The sequence below is a fragment of the Convolutriloba macropyga genome, chromosome 1 (genome assembly GCF_964194025.1).
Source record: "Convolutriloba macropyga chromosome 1, txConMacr16.3, whole genome shotgun sequence".
NCBI classification, from domain to species: Eukaryota; Metazoa; Xenacoelomorpha; order Acoela; family Convolutidae; genus Convolutriloba; species Convolutriloba macropyga.
Genome location: NC_134468.1, coordinates 16316189 through 16342207, shown reverse-complemented (window position 1 = coordinate 16342207; position 26019 = coordinate 16316189). Strand labels below are relative to the sequence as shown.

The 26019-nt window shown below is 33.7% G+C and overlaps 1 protein-coding gene across 1 annotated transcript in view; it reads right to left on the bottom strand.

Annotated features, from left to right (window-relative positions):
• LOC142358632 (uncharacterized) overlaps positions 1 to 19128 on the bottom strand; it is an 85767-nt gene extending 66639 nt beyond the window's left edge. Inside the window, exons 1-3 of the mRNA XM_075410134.1 lie at positions 19020 to 19128; positions 18410 to 18585; positions 10562 to 10782 (exon numbers count right to left, since the gene is read on the bottom strand). Coding sequence (XP_075266249.1) covers positions 10562 to 10740 — 179 coding nt within the window. The 5' untranslated portion in view covers positions 10741 to 10782; positions 18410 to 18585; positions 19020 to 19128. The remainder of the gene's footprint in view (positions 1 to 10561; positions 10783 to 18409; positions 18586 to 19019) is intronic.
• Between the last annotated feature and the right edge of the window lie 6891 nt (positions 19129 to 26019).

Genomic DNA, 26019 nt, shown 5'->3' with positions numbered 1-26019 from the left:
AGGTTGTCAGACAATGGTAGTTTTTAGCCCTGTTGGTCTTGAAAAAAAGTTGTGAGACTTTTGTTTTTTTTCTCGAAATCGTCAAAAATGTTTTAAAAAATAGTTGTCTTCAATCGGGTCAAGAAGTTGTATTAAAGCGACCATGCAGCTATACTAGACGACTAGTACCCATTAGGTTGTCAGACGTTGGTAATTTTTAGCCTTGTTGGTCTTGAAAAAAAGTTGTGAGACTTTTTTTTTTCTCGAAATCGTCAAAACTGTTTTAAAAAATAGTTGTCTTCAATCGGGTCAAGGAGTTGATTTAAAGCAACCATACGGCTTTACTAGACAACTAGTACCCATTAGGTTGTCAGACGTTGGTAATTTTTAGCCTTGATGGTCTTGAAAAAAAATTGTGAGACTTTTGTTTTTTTCTCGAAATCGTCAAAACTGTTTTAAAAAATAGTTGTCTTCAATCGGGTCAAGGGGTTGTTTTAAAGCGACCATATTGTTATACTAGACTACTATTGGCCATTAGGTTGTCAGACAATGGTAGTTTTTAGCCCTGTTGGTCTTGAAAAAATGTTGTGAGACTTTTGTTTTTTTCTCGAAATCGTCAAAAATGTTTTAAAAAATAGTTGTCTTCAATCGGGTCAAGAAGTTAAATTAAAGCGACCATGCGGCTATACTAGACGACTAGTACCCATTAGATTGTCAGACGTTGGTAATTTTTAGCCTTGATGGTCTTGAAAAAAAATTGTGAGACTTTTGTTTTTTCCTCGAAATCGTCAAAACTGTTTTAAAAAATAGTTGTCTTCAATCGGGTCAAGGGGTTGTTTTAAAGCAACCATATTGTTATACTAGACTACTATTGGCCATTAGGTTGTCAGACAATGGTAGTTTTTAGCCCTGTTGGTCTTGAAAAAATGTTGTGAGACTTTTGTTTTTTTCTCGAAATCGTCAAAAATGTTTTAAAAAATAGTTGTCTTCAATCGGGTCAAGAAGTTAAATTAAAGCGACCATGCGGCTATACTAGACGACTAGTGCCCATTAGGTTGTCAGACATTGGTAATTTTTAGCCTTGTTGATCTTGAAAAAAAATTGTGAGACTTTTGTTTTTTTCTCGAAATCGTCAAAACTGTTTTAAAAAATAGTTGTCTTCAATCGGGTCAAGGAGTTGTTTTAAAGCAACCGTACGGCTTTACTAGACAACTAATACCCATTAGGTTGTCAGACGTTGGTAATTTTTAGCCTTGATGGTCTTGAAAAAAAAATGTGAGGCTTTTGTTTTTTTTTCTCGAAATCGTCAAAACTGTTTTAAAAAATAGTTGTCTTCAATCGGGTCAAGGAGTTGTTTTAAAGCGACCATACGGTTATACTAGACTGATAATGTCCATTAGATTGTCAGACGTTGGTAATTTTCAGCCTTGTTGGTCTTGGAAAAAAAATTGTGAGACTTTTTGTTTTTTCTAAAAATCGCGAAAACTAAAACTGTTTTAGAAAATAGTTGTCTTCAATCGCGTCAAGGAGTTGTTTTAAAGCGACCATACGTTTATACTAGACCACTAGTATCCATTATGTTGTCAGATGTTGGTAAATTTTGGCCTTGTTTGTCTTGAAAAAAAAGTTGAAAGATTTTTTATTTTCTTTCTCGAAATCGCCAAAACTGTTTTAAAAAATAGTTGTCTTCAATTGGGTCAAGGAGTTGTTTTAAAGCAACTATACGGTTATACTAGATTACTAGCAACCATTAGGTTGTCAGACGTTGGTAATTTTTAGCCTTGTTAGTCTTGAAAAAAAATTGTGAGACTCTTTGTTTTTTTCTCGAAATCGTCAAATCTGTTTTAAAAAATAGTTGTCTTCAATCGGGTCAAGGAGTTGTTTTAAAGCGACCACACTGTTATACTAGACTACTAGTGCCCATTAGGTTGTCAGACGTTGATAATTTTTAGCCTTGCTGTTCTTGAAAAAAAAATTGTGAGACTTTTGTTTTTTTCTCGAAATCGCCAAAACTGTTTTAAAAAATAGTTGTCTTCAATTGGGTCAAGGAGTTGTTTTAAAGCAACCATACGGTTATACTAGATTACTAGCAACCATATGGTTGTCAGACGTTGGTAATTTTTAGCCTGGTTAGTCTTGAAAAAAAATTGTGAGACTTTTGTTTTTTTCTCGAAATCGTCAAATCTGTTTTAACCAATAGTTGTCTTCAATCGGGTCAAGGAGTTGTTTTGAAGCGACCACACTGTTATATTAGACTACTAGTGCCCATTAGGTTGTCAAACGTTGGTAATTTTTAGCCTTGTTTGTCTTGAAAAAAAATTGTGAGACTTTTGTTTTTTTCTCGAAATCGTCAAGACTGTTTTAAAAAATAGTTGTCTTCAATCGGGTCAAGGAGTTGTTTTAAAGCAACCATACGGCTTTACTAGACGACTAGTACCCGTTAGGTTGTCAGACGTTGGTAGTTTTTAGCCTTGTTGGTCTTGAAAAAAAATTGTGAGACTTTTGTTTTTTTCTCGAAATCGTCAAAACTGTTTTAAAAAATAATTGTCTTCAATCGGGTCAAGGAGTTGTTTTAAAGCGACCATACGGTTATACTAGACTGATAGTGTCCATTAGGTTGTCAGACGTTGGTAATTTTCAGCCTTGTTGGTCTTGGAAAAAAAATTGTGAGACTTTTTGGTTTTTTCTAAAAATCACGAAAACTAAAACTGTTTTTAGAAAATAGTTGTCTTCAATCGCGTCAAGGAGTTGTTTTAAAGCGACCATACGTTTATACTAGACTACTAGTACCCATTATGTTGTCAGATGTTGGTAAATTTTAGCCTTGTTTGTCTTGAAAAAAAAGTTGTAAGATTTTTTATTTTCTTTCTCGAAATCGCCAAAACTGTTTTAAAAATAGTTGTCTTCAATTGGGTCAAGGAGTTGTTTTAAAGCAACCATACGGTTATACTAGATTACTAGCAACCATTAGGTTGTCAGACGTTGGTAATTTTTAGCCTTGTTAGTCTGGAAAAAAAATTGTGAGACTCTTTGTTTTTTTCTCGAAATCGTCAAATCTGTTTTAAAAAATAGTTGTCTTCAATCGGGTCAAGGAGTTGTTTCAAAGCGACCACACTGTTATACTAGACTACTAGTGCCCATTAGGTTGTCAGACGTTGGTAATTTTTAGCCTTGTTGTTCTTGAAAAAAAGTAGTGAGACTTTTTTTTCTCGAAAGCGCCAAAATTGTTTAAAAAAGTTGTCTTCAATCGGGTCAAGGAGTTGTTTTAAAGCAACCATACGGTTTTACTAGACTACTAGTACCCATTAGGTTGTAAGACGCTGGTAATTTTCAGCCTTGTTGGTCTTGAAAAAAAATTGTGAGACTTTTGTTATTTTCTCGAAATCGTCAAAATTGTTTTCAAGAATAGTTGTCTTCAATCGGGTCAAGGAGTTGTTTTAAAGCGACCATACAGTTATACTAGACTACTAGTGCCCATTAGGTTGTCAGACGTTGGTAATTTTTAGCCTTGTTGTTCTTGAAAAAAAGTTGTGAGACTTTTTTTTTCTCGAAAGCGCCAAAAGTGTTTAAAATGTTGTCTTCAATCGGGTCAAGGAGTTGTTTTAAAGCAACCATATGGTTTTACTAGACTACTAGTACCCATTAGGTTGTAAGACGCTGGTAATTTTTAGCCTTGTTGGTCTTGAAAAAAAATTGTGAGACTTTTGTTTTTTTCTCGAAATCGTCAAAACTGTTTTAAAAAATAGTTGTCGTCAATCGGGTCAAAGAGTTGTTTTAAAGCGACCATGCGGTTATATTAGACCACTAGTGCCCATTAGGTTGTCAGACGTTGGTAATTTTTAGCCTTGTTGGTCTTGAAAAAATATTGTGAGACTTTTTGGTATTGTCTAAAAATCGCCAAAACTAGAACTGTTTTAAAAAATTGTTGTCTTCAATCGCGTCAAGGATTTGTTTTAAAGCGACCATACGTTTATACTTAACTACTAGTACCCATTATGTTGTAAGACGCTGGTAATTTTTAGCCTTGTTGGTCTTGAAAAAAAAATTGTGAGACTTTTGTTTTTTTTCTCGAAATCGTCAAAACTGTTTTAAAAAATGGTTGTCGTCAATCGGGTCAAAGAGTTGTTTTAAAGCGACCATACGGTTATATTAGACTACTAGTGCCCATTAGGTTGTCAGACGTTGGTAATTTTTAGCCTTGTTGTTCTTGAAAAAAAGTTGTGAGAATTTTTTTTTCTCGAAAGCGCCAAAAGTGTTTAAAATGTTGTCTTCAATCGGGTCAAGGAAGTGTTTTAAAGCAACCATACGGTTTTACTAGACTATTAGTACCCATTACGTTGTAAGACGTTGTTAATTTTTAGCCTTGTTGGTCTTGAAAAAATATCGTGAGACTTTTTGGTTTTGTCTAAAAATCGCCAAAACTAGAACTGTTTTAAAAAATAGTTGTCTTCAATCGCGTCAAGGATTTGTTTTAAAGCGACCATACGTTTAAACTTAACTACTAGTACCCATTATGTTGTAAGACGCTGGTAATTTTTAGCCTTGTTGGTCTTGAAAAAAAAATTGTGAGACTTTTGTTTTTTTCTCGAAATCGTCAAAACTGTTTTAAAAAATAGTTGTCGTCAATCGGGTTAAAGAGTTGTTTTAAAGCGACCATGCGGTTATATTAGACTACTAGTGCCCATTAGGTTGTCAGACGTTGGTAATTTTTTGGCCTTGTTGTTCTTGAAAAAAAGTTGTGAGAATTTTTTTTTCTCGAAAGCGCCAAAAGTGTTTAAAATGTTGTCTTCAATCGGGTCAAGGAAGTGTTTTAAAGCAACCATACGGTTTTACTAGACTATTAGTACCCATTACGTTGTAAGACGTTGGTAATTTTTAGCCTTGTTGGTCTTGAAAAAATATCGTGAGACTTTTTGGTTTTGTCTAAAAATCGCCAAAACTAGAACTGTTTTAAAAAATAGTTGTCTTCAATCGCGTCAAGGATTTGTTTTAAAGCGACCATACGTTTAAACTTAACTACTAGTACCCATTATGTTGTAAGACGCTGGTAATTTTTAGCCTTGTTGGTCTTGAAAAAAAAATTGTGAGACTTTTGTTTTTTTCTCGAAATCGTCAAAACTGTTTTAAAAAATAGTTGTCGTCAATCGGGTTAAAGAGTTGTTTTAAAGCGACCATGCGGTTATATTAGACTACTAGTGCCCATTAGGTTGTCAGACGTTGGTAATTTTTAGCCTTGTTGGTCTTGAAAAAAAAATTGTGAGACTTTTGTTTTTTTCTCGAAATCGTCAAAACTGTTTTAAAAAATAGTTGTCGTCAATCGGGTTAAAGAGTTGTTTTAAAGCGACCATACGGTTTTACTAGACTATTAGTACCCATTACGTTGTAAGACGTTGGTAATTTTTAGCCTTGTTGGTCTTGAAAAAATATCGTGAGACTTTTTGGTTTTGTCTAAAAATCGCCAAAACTAGAACTGTTTTAAAAAATAGTTGTCTTCAATCGCGTCAAGGATTTGTTTTAAAGCGACCATACGTTTAAACTTAACTACTAGTACCCATTATGTTGTAAGACGCTGGTAATTTTTAGCCTTGTTGTTCTTGAGAAAAAGTTGTGAGACTTTCTTTTTCTCGAAAGCGCCAAAAGTGTTTAAAAAAGTTGTTTTCAATCGGGTCAAGGAGTTGTTTTAAAGCAACCATACGGTTTTACCAGACTATTAGTACCCATTACGTTGTAAGACGTTGGTAATTTTTGGCCTTGTTGGTCTTGAAAAAAATTGTGAGACTTTTTGGTATTGTCTAAAAATCGCCAAAACTAGAACTGTTTTAAGAAATAGTTGTCTTCAATCGCGTCAAGGATTTGTTTTAAAGCGACCATACGTTTATACTTAACTACTAGTACCCATTATGTTGTCAGATGTTGGTAATTTTTAGCCTCATTGTTCTTGAAAAAAAGTTGTGAGACTTTTTTTTTCTCGAAAGCGCCAAAAGTGTTTAAAATTATGTCTTCAATTGGGTCAAGGAGTTGTTTTAAAGCAACCATACGGCTTTACTAGACTACTAGTACCCATTAGGTTGTAAGACGCTGGTAATTTTTAGCCTTGTTGGTCTTGAAAAAAAATTGTGAGACTTTTTTTTTCTCGAAATCGTCAAAACTGTTTTAAAAAATAGTTGTCTTCAATCGGGTTAAGGAGTTGTTTTAAAGCGACCAAACGGTTATACTAGACTACTAGTGCCCATTAGGTTGTCAGACGTTGGTAATTTTTAGCCTTGTTGCTCTTGCAAAAATATTGTGAGACTTTTTGGTATTGTCTAAAAATCGCCAAAACTAGAACTGTTTTAAAAAATTGTTGTCTTCAATCGCGTCAAGGATTTGTTTTAAAGCGACCATACGTTTATACTTAACTACTAGTACCCATTATGTTGTAAGACGCTGGTAATTTTTAGCCTTGTTGGTCTTGAAAAAAAAATTGTGAGACTTTTGTTTTTTTCTCGAAATCGTCAAAACTGTTTTAAAAAATAGTTGTCGTCAATCGGGTCAAAGAGTTGTCTTAAAGCGACCATGCGGTTATATTAGACTACTAGTGCCCATTAGGTTGTCAGACGTTGGTAATTTTTTGGCCTTGTTGTTCTTGAAAAAAAGTTGTGAGAATTTTTTTTTCTCGAAAGCGCCAAAAGTGTTTAAAATGTTGTCTTCAATCGGGTCAAGGAGTTGTTTTAAAGCAACCATACGGTTTTACCAGACTATTAGTACCCATTACGTTGTAAGACGTTGGTAATTTTTAGCCTTGTTGGTCTTGAAAAAAATTGTGAGACTTTTTGGTATTGTCTAAAAATCGCCAAAACTAGAACTGTTTTAAGAAATAGTTGTCTTCAATCGCGTCAAGGATTTGTTTTAAAGCGACCATACGTTTATACTTAACTACTAGTACCCATTATGTTGTCAGATGTTGATAATTTTTAGCCTTATTGTTCTTGAAAAAAAGTTGTGAGACTTTTTTTTTTCTCGAAAGCGCCAAAAGTGTTTAAAATTATGTCTTCAATTGGGTCAAGGAGTTGTTTTAAAGCAACCATACGGCTTTACTAGACTACTAGTACCCATTAGGTTGTAAGACGCTGGTAATTTTTAGCCTTGTTGGTCTTGAAAAAAAATTGTGAGACTTTTTTTTTCTCGAAATCGTCAAAACTGTTTTAAAAAATAGTTGTCTTCAATCGGGTTAAGGAGTTGTTTTAAAGCGACCATACGGTTATACTAGACTACTAGTGCCCATTAGGTTGTCAGACGTTGGTAATTTTTAGCCTTGTTGCTCTTGCAAAAAAGTTGTGAGACTTTTTTTTCTCGAAAGCGCCAAAAGTGTTTAAAATGTTGTCTTCAATCAGGTCAAGGAGTTGTTTTAAAGCAACCATACGGTTTTACTAGACTATTAGTACCCATTACATTGTAAGACATTGGTAATTTTTAGCCTTGTTGGTCTTGAAAAAAAATTGTGAGACTTTTTGGTATTGTCTAAAAATCGCCAAAACTAAAACTGTTTTAAAAAATAGTTGTCTTCAATCGCGTCAAGGATTTGTTTTAAAGCGACCATACGTTTATACTGAATTACTAGTACCCATTATGTTGTCAGATGTTGGTAAATTTTAGCCTTGTTGGTCTTGAAAAAAAGCTGTAAGATTTTTTAAAGTTTTTTCTCGACATCGCCAAAACTGTTTTAAGAAATAGTTGTCTTCAATTGGTTCAAGGAGTTGTTTTAAAGCCACCATACGTTAATACTAGACTACTAGCAACCATTAGGTTGTCACACGTTGGTAATTTTTAGCCTTGTTGTTCTTGAAAAAAAGTTGTGAGACTTTTTTTTCTCGAAAGCGCCAAAAGTGTTTAAAATGTTGTCTTCAATCGGGTCAAGGAGTTGTTTTAAAGCAACCATACGGTTTTACTAGACTATTAGTACCCTTTAGGTTGTAAGACGTTGGTAATTTTTAGCCTTGTTGGTCTTGAAAAAAAATTGTGAGACTTTTTGGTATTGTCTAAAAATCGCCAAAACTAAAACTGTTTTAAAAAATAGTTGTCTTCAATCGCGTCAAGGATTTGTTTTAAAGCGACCATACTTTTATACTTAACTACTAGTACCCATTATGTTGTCAGATGTTGGTAAATTTTAGCCTGGTTGGTCTTGAAAAAAAGTCTTGAAAAAAAATACGGTTTTACTAGACTACTAGTACCCATTAGGTTGTCAGACATTGGTATTTTTTAGCCTTGTTGGCCTTGAAAAAAAAATATGAGACTTTTTGTTCTTTTCTCAAAATCGTCAAAACTGTTTTAAAAAATTGTTGTCTTCAATCGGGTCAAGGAGTTGTTTTAAAGCGACCATACGTTTATACTAGACTACTAGTACCCATTATGTTGTCAGATGTTGGTAAATTTTAGCCTTGTTTGTCTTGAAAAAAAGTTGTGAGACTTATGTTTTTTTCTCGAAATCGTCAAAACTGTTTTAAAAAATAGTTGTCTTTAATCGGGTCAAGAAGTTGTTTTAAAGCGACCATACGGTTATACTAGACTACTAGTGCCCATTAGGTTGTCAGAGATTGGTAATTTTTAGCCTTGTTGTTCTTGAGAAAAAGTTGTGAGACTTTCTTTTTCTCGAAAGCGCCAAAAGTGTTTTAAAAAGTTGTTTTCAATCGGGTCAAGGAGTTGTTTTAAAGCAACCATACGGTTTTACTAGACTACTAGTACCCATTAGGTTGTAAGACGTTGGTAATTTTTAGCCTTGTTGGTCTTGAAAAAAATTGTGAGACTTTTTGGTTTTTTCTAAAAATCGCCAAAACTAAAACTGTTTTAAAAAATAGTTGTCTTCAGTCGCGTCAAAGAGTTGTTTTAAAGCAACCATACGCTTATACTTAACTAAGAGTACCCATTATGTTGTCAGATGTTGGTAAATTTTAGCCTTGTTGGTCTTGAAAAAAAATTGTAAGATTTTTTAAATTTTTTTCTCGACATCGCCAAAACTGTTTTAAAAAATAGTTGTCTTCAATTGGTTCAAGGAGTTGTTTTAAAGCAACCACACGTTTATACTAGACTACTAGCAACCATTAGGTTGTCAGACGTTGGTAATTTTTAGCCTTGTTGGTCTTGAAAAGAAATGTGAGAATTTTTATTTTTTTCTCGAAATCGTCAAAACTGTTTTAAAAAATAGTTGTCTTCAATCGGGTCAGGGAGTTGTTTTAAAGCAACCATACGGTTGTACTAGTTTACTATTACCCATTAGGTTGTCAGACGTTGGTAATTTTTAGCCTTGTTGGTCTTGAAAAGAAATGTGAGATTTTTTGTTTTTTTCTCAAAATCGTCAAAACTGTTTTAAAAAATAGTTGTCTTCAATCGGGTCGAGGAGTTGTTTTAAAGCGACCATACGGTTATACTAGACTACTAGTGCCCATTAGGTTGTCAGGCGTTGGTAATTTTTAGCCTTGTTGGTCTTGAAAAAAAGTTGTGAGACTTTTTTTTTCTCGTAAGCGCCAAAAGTGTTTTAAAAAATTTTGCTTCGTTTCGCTCCCCCTTCCTTTCTTGCGACTCATTCAATCAGTGTGCTTTACTTTATTATGGTTTTAGCTTCTTTTTGATATATGTTGATGCTTAGTTTTGTCTCAGATTTTAGAAAAAAGAGCCAAAAAACTGGTACCTTTTTAGAAAACCTATAAAAAAAAATCGAAATCGATTTATAGGATTCTAATTGGTACGCATAGTTACAAATCTCACGAACCTTGCTTGCTGAGAGAATGTTTTATGTGTTATATGTTGTTTAAGCCCCTTATGGGCGTTGTTAAGTATGTTTGGGGGTCATTTTTTACGTTTTAGAAAGCTTTTTTATAGCTATGTTGGTCTTGCAAGAGCATTGCTTTTCTGTCTGGAACCTTTCTGGAGCGACGGATGCCTGGCAAGAGTCTTACAAAGTCAACGGTTATCTGGTAAAAATCTTATAAGAACAACGGTTATCTGCTAAGAATCTTGCAAGATTAACGGTTATCTGGTAAGAGTCTTGTAAGAGCCCTTACAAGATGATGCATAATCATACAAGAGTCTTGCAAGATCTTAGCAGATAACCGTCCCAATTTGGCTAGGGTTTCTGAATTCAGCAATCGTCACTCCATTTTTCATATAAGTTTCAGAATTTCATTGAACGCTGTGAGAGAGATAGTGAAAGAAGATAGTGCTACATGTTTTCAAGAATGACCATTAGAATTATGCACCAAATTCTCAGCTTAGGCAAAAGTAGACAAAATGATGAACATCATGTGTTTACGTAGAACTGATTTATTCTCCTCCCCCATGAACATTTAATAACCGTCGTGTGTACAAACTAATACTTCGTCTTCCACATATTATATTATCGCCGGAGAACTAAAGGCGTAATATTCAAAAAATTCCACTCTTTTCCCGTTATTTTGCCTACAAACCTCGGCCCGGAATGGTTTGAGACAATTCGTTCATTTTTTTTTTAATTTAAGTGTTCAATGCTATGTTGATTAGTCATAGATGTTAAGAAAATTAATTAGTGAAAAATAAACAATATGTTTTGACTCATTGACGCGCTAACTGCACTCCGGCCGATTTATCCGATTTGGGGGCGTAGAACAAAATGACGTCATTTCTCTTGTCAAGACCTGGTGCTCCATTCTTTTGCAACCTCACTGGATTTTCATACAGGTACAAATTTGGAGGAAGCAGTTCTTTCCGAAGGTAAGTGGGAACATAGCACAAATCACAAAACAACATCTGTGAGTCTGATGCTGTTCCTCGGGTTTCAAGTCAACAACTCTGAGCTGAACATTTATAGCACCTCAGAGTTTGAGTGGTTACGCAGAACAATTCATCATATAGCCTTCGTTAATGATTTATCTTCAAAAGCAAGGCAAGCTATTTAAATCGCACTATACGTAGAAATCAATATAGTTTCTGAAATATTTTTTGGACTAATTTTCGGTATACTTTTATGCTGGATCTTTTCATGTAACCCCCACAGGAATGATGTCCAAATTCTGGTAACTCTATTTAATTGGTTACACAAAAACAATTTGCGGTCCAATTTTATGTCTCAATATAAGGATGAAGTTGACAAATTAAATTAAATGAACACTTCATCTCGAGGCAGAAATGTAATGACAGCTTGCATTGATTTTGACTCATATCTCAGTGATCCAATCCAAAGGACTAAAAATTCTAATCAAAGATTCAAACCGTTTTGTTCTCCAAATCAATTGTCTGCATCTTACGATTTCATTTAGAAAAGTGTAGGGTAGTTTTCTACAAGATCTAAAAACAACTGCGCTCATTTCCGGTTTACTTTTTGCTTCTTTATTCCATTTTGTGTCATATTTTATGATAAATAGTGACTAAAATTCCAGATTCTCTAATTATAAACTATCCCTAGTCCAAAAGACTGAACAGATCAAAGAAAGCTTTGTTATGTTGTGTTTGGTATATAATTATAAGATGACTGTTGTGTTCGGAACGTTTGTACGAAAAATTTTGGTATAATAGGAAATCGTTTTTCTCAATGCAAAAATGTGTGGTCAATTGCTATGATAGCATTTTAATCACAGGAATTTAGAACGTACCTTTTGGAGACAATTTCGGGGGCAAAAACGGTTACTGGATTGAGTTTCTTCTTAAACTCATTGATAGAACTAGGTGAACAAATGTGCACAAGGAGGCTCGGTAATGTGCAATGGCACATAAGGTTCCGACCCCGCTCATTCACAATTTTGGCACAATTGTCTACCAAATGAGGAACAGATAAAAAAGTCCAAAAAAATTATTTTTTGAGGAAGTACTTTTCAAAAAAATTGTGTATGAACGATAAGATAGCCTCCAAAGCAAATAACTCAGTGGAGTAAAAATTGATACATTAGATTTCTGTGATATGCCAATATTCAGAAAGCGAGTCAGGACGAACAGCAAAATCAAACAACAACAACAACAAATATTAATTACATCAAAAACTTTACGTCCGTATTAAGAAACGAAATTTAATAACAAAGTCAACACACCGTCAGATAAACCTAAAACAAAATAAAAAACTTGCAAATCACCAGAAAAGATATGGGAGCAGTCCATAAAAGGGTTTGGTAATAATTTGATAAAAAAAGAACAAAAAAGAGTAAAGTTAAAAAAATTGTTTATTTTTTTAAACAATTAACTTAAAAGTAATGAAAACACTTAGAAATCAAGTAAAAAATCTCAGACGTTTACGACTGACAATGCTTCTCTAGCAGGGCATTAGAACCTGTCTTTATTAAATTTTTTAAGCAGCCAAAAAGAACAACAAAAAAACAACAACCAAAAATTCAATTGAAACTTGCCAGAAAACGCTGTCAAAACTGTCGAACCATTTTTTGGCCCTCAAAATTTATTCGATTGCGTTTTCCTCAAAGACTGTAAATGCAGTATGTGGCCAATCATTAGTGAGACAAGATAACAAGTAGACAAAAACAGAAAAGGGCAAAAGTATGTAATAATTCCGATTTTTTTTTCGAAACAAAATTACATCCAAAGTCATGAAAGACATTAATTACAGTGTTAAATATTTTAAAAGGGTCGTTTTTCCATCCAAAGGAAGCCCTTGAGACCTGCAAGTATCCTGAATATGTCTTGCGTCTACAAAATGAACGTTAAATATGACAAGAATTGAATTAATTTACTTTTTTTTGTCAAAAACCTGTTTCGATGTCAGTAGGGTCATAACGAATTTTAAAAAAGATTTCGGTACACCAATCCTTTTTTACACCTTCTTTGGAGACCCATAATGCAATATTTGATCTGTAATTAACGAGATTAGGTAACAAAAAGAAAAAAAAAAGAACAAAATTGCGAAATTAAAAAGCTTTTTTTTTGGTTTTGGAAAACGATTGTTTTCAAAGTCATGGAAGCCATCAGCCATCTACTAAAATCAGTATATCGGCTTATCTATTCTTTCATGCAAATCCAATGAAATCTATCACTATACAGGAAATTTCAGACGACTAAAACGACAAAGAAAAAACGACAGTTAAATAAAAAATTTAAAAAATTCAATTAAAATCTTCAAGAAAGAAGTGTCGAGGCCGTTGAAACGATAATCAATATCTTTCAAAATTTTGATATGTTCCATTGTGTCTTACTTTGAACGCTAATAATGTGATATGAGAACTGTCAACAATGTGATAATGCGACAAAACTAGAAAACGTGATAAACTGGCAAATATCTAAAAACAAAATTCTGAAATCTAGTAGTATCAAAGCCAGAAAACAATATCTTCAAGCTTAAAACTGCAATCGAGACTAAATTTTAAATCCACAGAACGAAAAAGCATTCTTTCTTTGCTGACACTAAGCTACAAGTTGGCCAAATTAAGAAAAAAATAGAGGAAAAGTTCATTAAGCCATTACTTAATTAAAAATCAATTATTTTTATAAGTCGAAACGACCAGAAAGTTTCAAGTAAAATACTAAATGCTTTAGCTTGGAGCTGCTTAGGAAGCCAATTGGACCTATCACTCCTGAGCTTTGATTTGATATGTTCTAATATTCTGATATGTTATTAATAAAGAAAATAGTCTTTTTTTCAAAAAAAAAGAACGACTGATTACAATCCGAATTCTTTTTGGATTGTAACAGTCCAAGATTGGCCCAAAACCTGCCCTGCTAGTGCTTATTGTCCGTTAGGAGCAATTGATTTTTCGAATGTTGTAGATATAGATAATTTGTTAGTTGAAAAATTAAAAATAAATTCTGCTTTTTTGATAACCAACGAGTAAAGTACTCTAAGCGGAAGTTGAAGTATTAGCAGCCCCCTTTGAGTCCACAAAGGTTGTAATAGTGATGTTTGGGGTGTACTGCCGGCAATTTTAATCAAAAAGGACCAAAGTAGCTTATTTAGTGCTGTTTTTGATGAAAAAGGCTGAATTTTGGTAAACTTTGCCTGAATTTTTGAGCAAAAACATTAAATCCAAATAATCAACAATGCTTGTTTTCATTAGAAATAAAATCAACCACAGTATTTTTAAAAATTTTAACAAATTTTAGCAAAATTGACCAAAACTTAGGCAAAAATTTTGGAAAATATGAATAAAAACAGCGTGAATTCACTCTACTTTTCTCAGAAGTCTGAACCTCGATAACTCCCTGTAGAAAACGAAAATTAAAAAATCTTTTTATTTCCATATTCTACGCGGCACGAGTTTTCTAATGATACCAGTCTCAAATCTCTACGATGAATATATCGATCGGCGAAAATTGACTGAACAAAAAAAAACCATTTGATTATATAGTTCCCCCCCCCCCGGAACAATTATTGTTTGTTTTTCCAAGTTCAACAGACTTGTTGAAATATTGATGAGGATTCAGTTCATTAAATAATTATCACCAAGTCTTGACATTATTATAAGAAATCAAGTACAATCATGAGAAATCGAGTCGTTTTCTCATGATTTCTTAGGTTTTGAAAAATAAAAAATTTAAAAAACCGAACATAGCGAAGATTTCTTACGTCTAAATACCGAACATATCGACTAATTCTTACACTTAAAACCAACCATTCCGTTAACTTTTTTAAATTAAATAAAAACGATTATTTCTGTACTGGGGATTCTAAAGGAAAACCGATGAATAAAATTTGATTACCAAATCTTATCAATGGTTGCTAGTGGCGAATTGTTTTTAAGGGCATCGTTAGAAGGCACACAATTTTGAAAGCAACCCAGTAGTAATTAAAATGATGGTTTAGTTATTTGACGAGATAGGGAACAGACTACAATGAACTATCGATTTGCTGGGAACACTTAAAGTCAAGACCAGTGCACTGCAAAATCACAGTTTGGAGGCTGAGACATTGGAAAACGAGCCGTTGACTCACTCGTGTTCTTAACACTGCGAAGAACACGAGTGAGTCAACGGCCCGTTTTCCATTATCTCAGTCTGTAAGCAGTTATTTCGCAGTGCACTGGCAGTCTCAAAAAATGGCGATGGGTTGGCACATTTGACAAAAATACTTTCACTCGCGGACAGAAACAAGTTTCAACCGTTAGGATAAAGAAATGAAACCAAATTTTAAAAAAAACCTAGAATGAATTAATGAAGAGGCTCAACAATAAACAAATGCATCAGAGTGACCCATAAATAATTCTCCACCGCAATTTCCAAAAGTGCAGTCAATTATATTTTTTTTATTTCATGGAGCTCTGTTACTATATGCAGCAAAAAAATTGTTAGCAAAAAAATCAAATGCAATGTTTGAGATGGAATGCTCAAGAAGACATTCTCCTTTTCACAGAATGTTATTAAGTTTTCATGGAAAAATTTAGGGACAAAACGCCCAAATGAAAACGAAACTTTTTGTTCAGTTCTCAAACTTTCCTTAAAGAGTATTTGAGTTAGAAAACAAGAAATTAAGCGCATTTTCAGTGCAATAACTTTAAAAAAGATGAATTTTCTATGCAAACATCAAATATTTTCTTAAATTTTGTCTAGAAAAGGATTTAACTGTTCTCAAAAAGCCTGCAGATAGTCTTCTTATGATCTTTTCTGACAAAAAAAATTGGCAATTTTCAGCAACGATGAAAAAAGAAATAATTAACATAACCGACTAACATCGGGCAAATTGCTCTCAAACAACCGTCGAGCGGTTGCCTTCGTCAGCAGCTAGCCACGGTTTAGTGACCTCTGGGCGCTACCTCTTTAACCCGTTTCTGAAGACGAAAGTCAAATGGGTCAGACGAAAAAACGACTGAGCAAAAAATTGCATAAAAGAGACAAACAGGATTAATATATTTGCTACATATTGCTTTTGAGAGCATTTAAGAATGATTTCCTAAAAGCTTACTCTTAGGTCATATATAATAAAAAAACAATTCTACCATAACTCATTGTTAATGAGGATCAGAGATGCTAACATTAAACCACATAACAGCAGCTGAAGTGCGGCATCAACTCCGCATTAAAAAAAGTTTAAATCAGTTTTTTGTCTCAAAAGTTCTGTCAAGTAACCCACGGCCAAGACTTAAAACGTTTTGTTGGCCAGTAATTCTTTAAACTAAGAAAAAGACAAAATAGTAAAATTTTGGAAAAAATTGCAAATTTTAACAAAATTTCGCTAAAATTCAAGATATCAAAATCTTAAGAATCATTTCATTGTCTCAAGAAACTATTTGGTATCCCTGTTTCAAACCTGAAACTGTTTCAGAGGCTCATAAGGATCCAAACACTTGGAAAAAAATTAAAATTTAATCAAAAGTTAAAAAAACCGGAGTCATGAAAAAAGTTGATCACCATTCCATTGACTCTAGAAACTTTGCATCAGCTTACTATCAAACCTTGGAGAAGGTCCTAGGGCCACTGCTGCCGAAAAAAATTCAAAAACTTGAAAAAATTGCAAAAATTTTCAAAAATTGCTGATATTCTTGATATTGAAATTATGAAGAACATTCCATTACATCTATCAACTATGCAGTAATATATTATCAAACCCTAAAGGAAGGTCCGTGGCTCTTGAGGCTAGAGTAAACCATAAAAAAGATAAAAAATTTCAAAAACTTAGAAAAATTGTTTTTATAGAAAATGCTAAAACTTAATTAAACTCAGTTGAAAATTAATCCATGACCAGCAAAAATTTTCCAGTAACTTATAACAAATCCTAACGGAAGTTTTGTGACCCTTGAGGCTCAAAATACCTGAATAATGACAATGTCAAAAAATTGAAAAACGTTGCAAGTTTCGTCGAAAAATGCTAAAATTGGTGTTGTTGAATTCTTGAAAAACTTTTATTATAATTAAAATTTGTATAGTAATCTAATATCAAATCCTAGAGTAGGTTCCTTGCCTATTGAGGCCGCAGAAACCTAAAAACCAACAAAAATTATTAAAAAACTTGAAAAAATTGCAAGTTTTAACAAAAAAGTTTTAATAACTTGTCATTTTAAAAAATTCAAAGCTATTTTTAAAACTTTTTCATTTATTTATTATCAAACTTTTAAGCTCGTTTTTAGCCCCTGCGTCTGGATAGACGTGAATATTGAAAAACAAATGTCAAAAAAATTCTCAAGTTTGTGATGTTAAAACCCTGCAAGAAATTCTATTTAGTCTAGAAAATATACAGTAATCTATTTGCAAAACCCAGAGGAGGTTCCTTGGTTCTTGAGGCTAAAAAAAAATTAAAAAACGACAAAAATTTTTGAAAAAATCTTGAAGAAAAGCGAGTTTTATCTAAAAACTGCTAAAATTTGTGACATTAAAAAGTAGAAACACTTTTCCATGGCCAATGAAAATTTAGCAGTAACTTATTATCAAAACCTTTAGGATGTTCTATGGCTCCTAGGACTTGGAAGACCTGAATAAGGAAAAAAATGTCAAAAAATTTGAAAAAAATTGCGAGTTTTGTCAAAAAATGCTAAAATTTGCGATGTTAAAATGTTGGAACCATTCCATTACCACTAGAAACTGTGCAGTATCCTTTTATTAAAACCTAAAGGAGGTTCTTTAACACCTAGGGCTGATAAAAATCAAAAAATGTCAAAAACTTTCAAAAAGCTTGAAAAAAATTGCAAAATAGTATAAATTTGCGTTTTTAGCAAGCGGTTGTTCGTCAGTAGGCAGCCACGGCGAGAGGGGGCTTGCACCGAGGGTTGATGGGGGGGGGATGGGCAACAGTGTGGTGGAGGGCAACAGCGCAGGGGGTGTCTTCAACCCTTAAGAACCGCCCTTCTATCCATAAGTATAAGTCTCCAAAACAGTTTGAGCTGAAACAGAGCTGAAAAGACAGAAATGAAGGGCTCTAAGAGCACTTAATGCCCGCTGGGCGCTACCTGTTTATCCCGCTTTTGAGGACAAAAAGCGTCAGTCAAAAAATCGGTCAAGCAAAAAATCGCATTAGAAAAGACCGACAGGTCTAATATAATTGTTACAAACTTCGTTTGGAAGCAATTAATAACCTTCAGCAACTGAGTATTCATGACAAGAATTTGACCAAATTTTTTTTGAAATGTGTCGTGTATCAACTTAAATATGGTTTTTCATTGGAGCAAATTAGGGCTTGCTTTCATATAATTTTAGATTCTCAGCTGATAGAGTTCTTTTTCCCTTGACTATGTGTTCCATCTATTCTTTCGTTTTCGATAAAACTGCTGCCATTGAACGGCAATTCAACCTGATTCTCGGCGTGGTTATTTGGGAACATGTATACCCAGTTATCTTTTTCTAATCTGTTCACGTGAAAAAAACAGTTTCAACTGATATAGGAAACCTATGTTTAAGCATCAATCTATGACGTTCAAAAAATTGTTGAACTCTTTGTAACGTAATATTACCGTTTTATTACCGAGCACTACTGTTTAATCCTCTGACTCCCCATGAAAAATTGTTTTTTCCTTAGCACGTATGAGAGTAAGATTGCGCAAATGTGTTGACTCTTAACCGCTTGTTGATCCATTAAAATTGTGCGGAAAGTGCTCAGTCACGTTCACGAAGCAACTTGACCAGTTGGCAAAACGATAACACTCGGCATGTTGGATTGAAAGAATACAAAATATAATTGCCAATGTTTGTTGCATAGAGGGATAATGAATTAAGTAAATCATTGTTCATCGCAAACTGTATATAACCAAAATGAGGTGCTAGTTAATGATCAGGCCCGAACAGTGAAAAACTAAAAACTAGGCATGAACAGACTCCTACTGATAAAAAATCAGCTGTGATCAGGCTTTAGTTCGTTTAGCTCATTATAGGCACCGTGCGACAAAAGTTTAGTTTCTTCAGTTACCGAAGATTTATGCGCTGCTACCAGTTGCTTGGTTTTCTTGACCAAATTGTAATCCCCCAGAAATGTCTAATTAAAGGTTTTTCGCTCAAGAAAAACAAATCGTTTGCTATTAAAAGATTATCGGCTTCTCAGTCATGATCAAATTTTAGCTCGATCATGACCAGAATTTTTCCAGGCTAGTCTAGCGACCTCGCCTGTGTAAAAAAAGACACGCTTTACCCACCCCCATCCGCACTTTTGAAATTATCTGATCATTAACGCACACCTCAACTCGGTTCTTCATGAGCGAAACATCATAGAAGCATCATATTTTATTCTACGTGAAAAAAACTTATTGTCAGAAGTTAAAAGTTGGTAAGCATGATGAATATATTGACCAGTGCTTTTTGATGTATCTAGTTATTAATTGATTGAAACGAGGCGAAGGCCAAAGTGAAACCGTTGATAACAATTGTCAAAAACAGTTGTCTTATATGCTTAGAGACCCCTAATGTACGATTTCATTGGTCACTAAAACTTCGAGGCAGAGAGCTTAGTATGAAAGATTGATTCTAAGTTGATTCAAAAATTGGACTTACTCAGAAATCTTACTTTTGACACTTGAACCGAACCGCTATAAACTTCGGCCGCTATTGGAGAAGAAGCCGTTTAGTTTATTTCAACTCCTACATATTTTTAAGAGAAAAAATTTTATTACAGTAATCTGCAAAATTGTACCCTTAACTTCAATTTCAATTGAAATTCTACAATTTTGTACTTTTTAGTTCTCTAAATACGTTTTTAAAAATGTCAGTCCCCCTCAGGCCTTGTGTCCAGCACTTTAGAGCAAGGGTCTTCGTGTCAGGGCACTAAGACCCTCGGGCGACATAGATTTTGCTCTAACACATACTTAAATTACAGCTGTGCGTGTCTTTTGCATGCTTTAATATAACTGTCACGAAGAAAACGGTTCATTGATACCTACAGACTTATAGGCGAACGCTTAGTAAGCCGATAGGCAAGCAAGCCGACAGAAGGGCAAGCCAAAAGTTATGTAATAGTTATGTAATCTATCAGAAATAATACATTGTCAGCCGTTACAATCATAGTATAATACAATACAATAGTATAATATAATATAATACAAATATATTAATAAATAATATAAATAATATAAATTATTTAATATAAAATATAAAAATTAATACAAAAATTAATATAAAAATTAATATAAAATAATTAATATAAATAAAAATATAATATAATATAATACAATCATAGTATAATACAATCACAGTATTATAGTGCATTATGTATTCCAATGCACCAAAAAAACAAAAATGCGTCAATTTTTAGACATCCAGTGGGTACGGGCCTCAGCAGACCGCTGTCCATGGCCATGCCTCTCATCCGCTGTGGGATGTAATCCGGAAATAGCGGGCCGGTTATCCCGGCGAAGCGCGCCCACCGGCCCGCCAGAGGCAACTTAAAATACGGGTATCCAAACATTTTTTTGGCCTACTTGACCTCATTTTCAAAATTCGGCTTGCTTGCCTATCGGCTTGCTTATAATACCCCAACAGCCCTATAAGTCTACGTATTATTGAACAGTTCAACGTAATAACTTCATCATTATTGAACAACTGATGTAACATTTGACTTTTTTATTGGATTTTTGACGTAATATTTAATGTTAATGACCAGTTTTTTGTCAGACGGCTATATTAGCAGATACAAAAGGCACATCTAAAATAAATGTTTTGAGAAAATTTTTTCAATAAAATCGTACCTAAATTTTTACTTAATTAGAACATAATTTTTAATCTCACCAGGATCATATTTCCCTGATAAGAGGGCTCCAATTTTTAAGATCAGGGCTCCTGACCAAATTGGATTAGGTTGTTTGTTCTAAATTTTTTAAGGATCAAAAGATTAAACAAAGTGGACGTTTTTGAAACTTGAAAAAACTTCAAAAGTGAGGTTCTGTTAGTGAGAGAGGGTGAATAAGACGGGCCAGAAATTCTCTCTAAGGAAGTTAACCGATAGGAACAAAAATTTAGACAAAAAGATTGGAAAATCACCTTTTTATGTTCCTCATGTTCACGTGTTTTTCTACCTAATTTTCCATGACTAACTTTCCCAATGAATTGTATTTTTTCAAGGTTTTAGCACTTGAGCATACTTTACCTCTGATTCTCTAAACTATACTTGGGAGTTTAACGCCATGAAAGACATACGCTCAACTCAACAGCTCAGTTTGGTGAGGGGAAGAATAAAAAAGAAACGCTCAAAATTATTACGGCTAAGTTATTTCATTTCTCAAACAAACTAGGTTTACAAAGAAAAATATAAAAAATATTTGCACCAAAAGTGGCTCTTATTGCAAACACCACGCTAACTTACTTTCTGTAGTTTGATGCCAGTATTTACAACTTAATAGCATTCCTACAACTGAAATCAAACATATGTATTGAGAAGTTGAGTCTGATGTTCGAAGAGTATTGTATCTATTCTGTTTCCCCCAGTTATTTTTTTGCCCCACTCACAATTCATGTATTTTTATAGAGGACGTTCGATCTTTTTCTTTTGTGCCCCCAGAACGTTGTGCGCCCCAGTTATAGAACGTGTCATTAAAAAAAGTAAACCATTATGTAAAATTATTCAACGTGCGTGTGGGGTTGCCAATATTATCCTCCGCTAAGCTAGGCGGGGCCAAACGGAAATACCGTTACTATGTACAAATTTGGCACCGGCACATAAGTTGAAAAAGCAGGAAGGGGGCAAACAATAGCTCCAGAATTAATGTAACATTCTTTTAAAACTATTCTTTTTCTAGGAGACGTAAATGGTCAAATATGAGTGGTATGTACTGGTGTTTTTCCTAATAAGATTATATAAGATTTGCTAGTAATGATAAAGACATTTTTGGACTTTTTCAGTATGTCCCCCCATCTTAGTGGGTGCATATTATTTGAACCCCTCAGACGCACGTGACATATTTTTATGTATTAATTTACTACCTAATAGCACGTACTCTGCAACGGGGGGATCATATCGTACTGGAGAAGCACAAACGCAAGACATCCCATTTTTTAAATACAGAGAAATTTGAGATTTTGCCGTTTGAGACCCCCAATTTAGTGGGTGCACCCCCAGACGCACGTGCCATATTTTAACATAACGATTAAATATGCAATAACACGTGCTCTGTAACTGGGGGGAGCATAACGTTCTGGAGGACAAACAGAAAAGATCCAAAAATGTGTGGTTATATTCTGTTTCGGTCCCCCAGTGTTTTTTTTTGACCCTCAGTTACAAATTATATGCTGTTACATGCCAGAATACTATGTAAGAAAACAGCACGTGCGCCTTGGGGTCATAATAAATTTATACTCACTAAGCTAGGGGGAAGCAGAGTAGATCTTAACATTTTGTTATTTAGCACGTTAATGTGTAAGAAAATAGCACATGCGCCTGAGGGTCATAAAAGATTTATGTTCACTAAGATGCATGGGAAACACAATAGATCCAATTATTTAAATAATTAAAAATTTATCTATTGGGTAAAAAAGAGAAAACAGAATGAGATCCTTCCTAAAATAATAGAAAGCATGATAGCTGGTCTTTTGACAATTGTAATTAGCACAACCCAAAAAATGCCGTCAAGACAGGACATTTAATTGCTCAGATTATTTTTCGGGAGTGTCGGTACTCTAAAACAAAGATCACTAAAAATTACGTTATTGTAATAATACTCAAATCTTATCAAATCTTAGAGTCAAACTATTATATATATATATATATATATATATATATATATATATATATATATATATATATATATGGGGGGTATGAATCTTAGCGGCCCAATGACACAAAAATTTGAGTTGCCCGAGCAACCTGGTGCCTTGTTACTTTACTAGGGCGTTTTTTGCCACTGGATATCGTTCTATTCGTACAACTGTGGGTGTGTAACTTTTGCTTTAAAAGTGAGTTTCATTCATTGGATATTATTAGCACATTTTTTTTGTATTAGCAATTAAAATTATACAAATAATCTTTTTAACATTAACAGAACCATGGTTTTCACAAGTTTTATATGACATTCTGTGACTACCACCAGGAATTATTTTATCCTGGATCGGATTTTTTCCGTTTGTGCCTTCAGCTCAGTGAGTGCATGCTTTTTGTACCCCCGGCGCATATTTTTTGTTAGTACAATGAATGAGACGTGGTTTTTAGCAGGGGTTATTTTGATGCTGAGGACAGAAACCGAAGAGGTCGCGTTTTTTATAGAATCAGAGAAAATCAGAGTAAACATCAGGTTGTTTAGGCGTATGGCTCTTAGCGAACTTAAAATTGGTCAAGTGAAAAACTAAATTAAAAAACCACACGACTAATATAGATGCTACAAATATCGTTTGAGAGCAATTAAATATTTGAATAATACCAGTTTAACCGTTTTTTAATCGCTTTATTGTTCCAAATTTCTCTTTTTTGTAGGTTGGAAGTTTGTAGCAAACTGACTTTTTTCAACCAACTTGGGCATTCAATATCATCTAGGGAGAAATAATTTCAATTCAATGGAGAGCTCTGTGAGAAACTGATACAACCTGTAATAAGATTTCTTAGATCTATTCTGTTTCCCCCCGTGTTTTATACGCCCCCCAATTACAAAAATTTAAGCCCACTAAGCTCGGGGGGACAAAACAGCAAAGATCTGATTTATTATATTTAATTTATAGACTGAAGTTTGTTCTCAATTTTGATTCTTTTTCTCGATGTTTCTGGGAAATTTAGTACAAATCAATATTTATTCTCATTGATTTTCCGCTAATTAGTTTTCGAAAACAATATTAGAACATAAACCGACAAATGTCGGAAAAATTGCTCTTGAACGACAGGCGAGGCAATTTAATTCAGGGGCTGTAGCCTAGATCAAAATTTTTCTTTATGGGTGCAAAAAAACTTTCCCCGCTGTGATTCGAACCACTGACCTCCACGACCACCTACACTAATCACTGAGCTACCAGTCACTTACTTACCGCTGCTACGCAGCAACCGATTTTATAATAGCAACAAGCTTTACTTCGGAGCAATAGAGATCACTCAAAAATGAAGAACGAAAGCTAAAACTGACTGTAGACAGCCAATGTTCCAACCCTTCCTCTCCATTCATAACCTCACGAGAAGTGAAATCTAATTGTTGATAATTGCCCCAAAAAATTGCGCTAGTTGGTTTTCAATATAACACATAAAGTTAATAAACTTTTTTTACCTCAGAAAGAATTCATTTAACGTATAACTATAAATTTTTGTCAAAATTGAGTTGATCGTGGTTTTATAAAATTGAACCAATTATTGTTATTATACCTAAAATGGGGGGATAGAAAAATCAAATTTATTAATGAATTCACAGTTGAACTGTTTCAGTTCTCGTTTTCTTTCGTAAGAGGAGGTGGAGAAAGAACAGTTTTTTTAATTTAGGTAAATGCCTTCTCTCATTTGTTTTTAAATTAGATAACTGATGATTGGCTTCAAACCTAAAAACAAATGAGAGAAGGCATTTGTTTCAATTTAAAAAAACTGTTCTTTCTCCACCTCCTCTTACAGAAGAAAACGAGAACTGAAACAGTTCAATTGTAAATGCTTCATAAAATTTGATTTTTCTGTTCCCCCGTTTTGTGTAATAACAATTAGTGAGGGGGATATAAATTATCTGATCACTAAAATGAGGGGTGCTATAAACTATCTGACCTCTAAAATAAGGTGGGAATGACCTAACTTTGGCTCATATAGTCATTTTTAAAAGTCTTACTGCAGTGTTAAAAGACCTGTTTTTCTTTCAAAGAATTAAACAAAACCACGGAAGAAAAACAAAGATTCATTCGTCTGTAATGTGTCTCATACGATAACTGTTCACATTCGACATTTCGTCTACCAACAAAGTAATTTTTGTTCCATTTGGTTGCTGATTTCTCTAAAAAATTTCTTTAAAAGACAATTACTTCTCAAATTCTGATTAATCTTCCGCTGATTACAATCGTTTTCTATATTTTTGTTTTCGCTAATTTTGTCAAAAGTTTTTGTTTCTATTTAATTTTTTGTTAATATCTTGTGTTTGCCATTTATCAAAAATTGACGAAAATGAGCATTTTAGAATTTTCCAAAATTTCTTGCCCAAGGCACAAAATACAAATTCCAGAACCTCTGTTCAAGAATCAAAAATAATAAAACTATTGTATTTTTTATGTATACCACGCATCTGCAGAACAAGAGTACTAGCATCATTTTTTAATCAAATATCCTAGAAGTATATCAAATATTGACTTTTTATCACTACAACTCAGTTTTCACGGCTGGATCTCATTGCCTTTTATTATTGCCAGTTTGACGTTAAGATGCGTTTAAAAAATCAACATTAATGCTCTGTCAAATAAAAAAGATCAATGAAATTTGATTAGATACTTCATTGTTTGTAAAACATTACAATTTCACACAGGAAATTTTTTCGAAAAATTTCCCAGACAAAACTGCTATTAATCAAAATATTTGTAGACAAAATAAACCGAAGAAAGCAAACGAAATAATACCAGACAAAATAGTCCTAACTAACAATCACATTAAAACATTAAAAGTATTTATGGCAACTAAAAAGGATCCGATAGTTATGCGAAAGATTGTATGCAATTAAACTGCTTATAATTATCTTCCCTCTAAATTATCTTATAATTAATTCAAAAACTTCAAAAAATACCTAAGACAAAAAATTCAAATTTTGTATTTTCAGAGGAATAGTGAATAGTTCGATCATTTTGATGTTAGGGCAATTTACCCAATTCCATTATACCCAATGCAATAATAACCAATGCACTTTGCTATTTTTGTTCTATTATCGAACTACAAATTAGCAGTCGCTATTGCACGTAGGACCCCGTGGGACTTGGAATGAAATGAGCGATGTGGATTCATTCGAAGAGTTTGATTCATAATGCAGCATTTTTCTCAGACCTGGCACAGGTGTGAATCCAATCCAGGTAAGTTGCATTAAAGAGAAACTTCCTTTGCTATGTTTATTTATCGGATCTATTCTGTTTCGTCCCCCCCCCAGTGTTTTTTATGACCCCCAGTTACAAATTATATGTTGTTATATAACACGTTACTATGTAAGAACTGGGGGTCATAAAAATTTTTGCTCACTAAGCGGGGGGGGGGGGGAGGGGGGAGGCAAACAGAATAGATCCAATTATCTGCATATTGAAATCAAATAACCTGATAATTTTGAG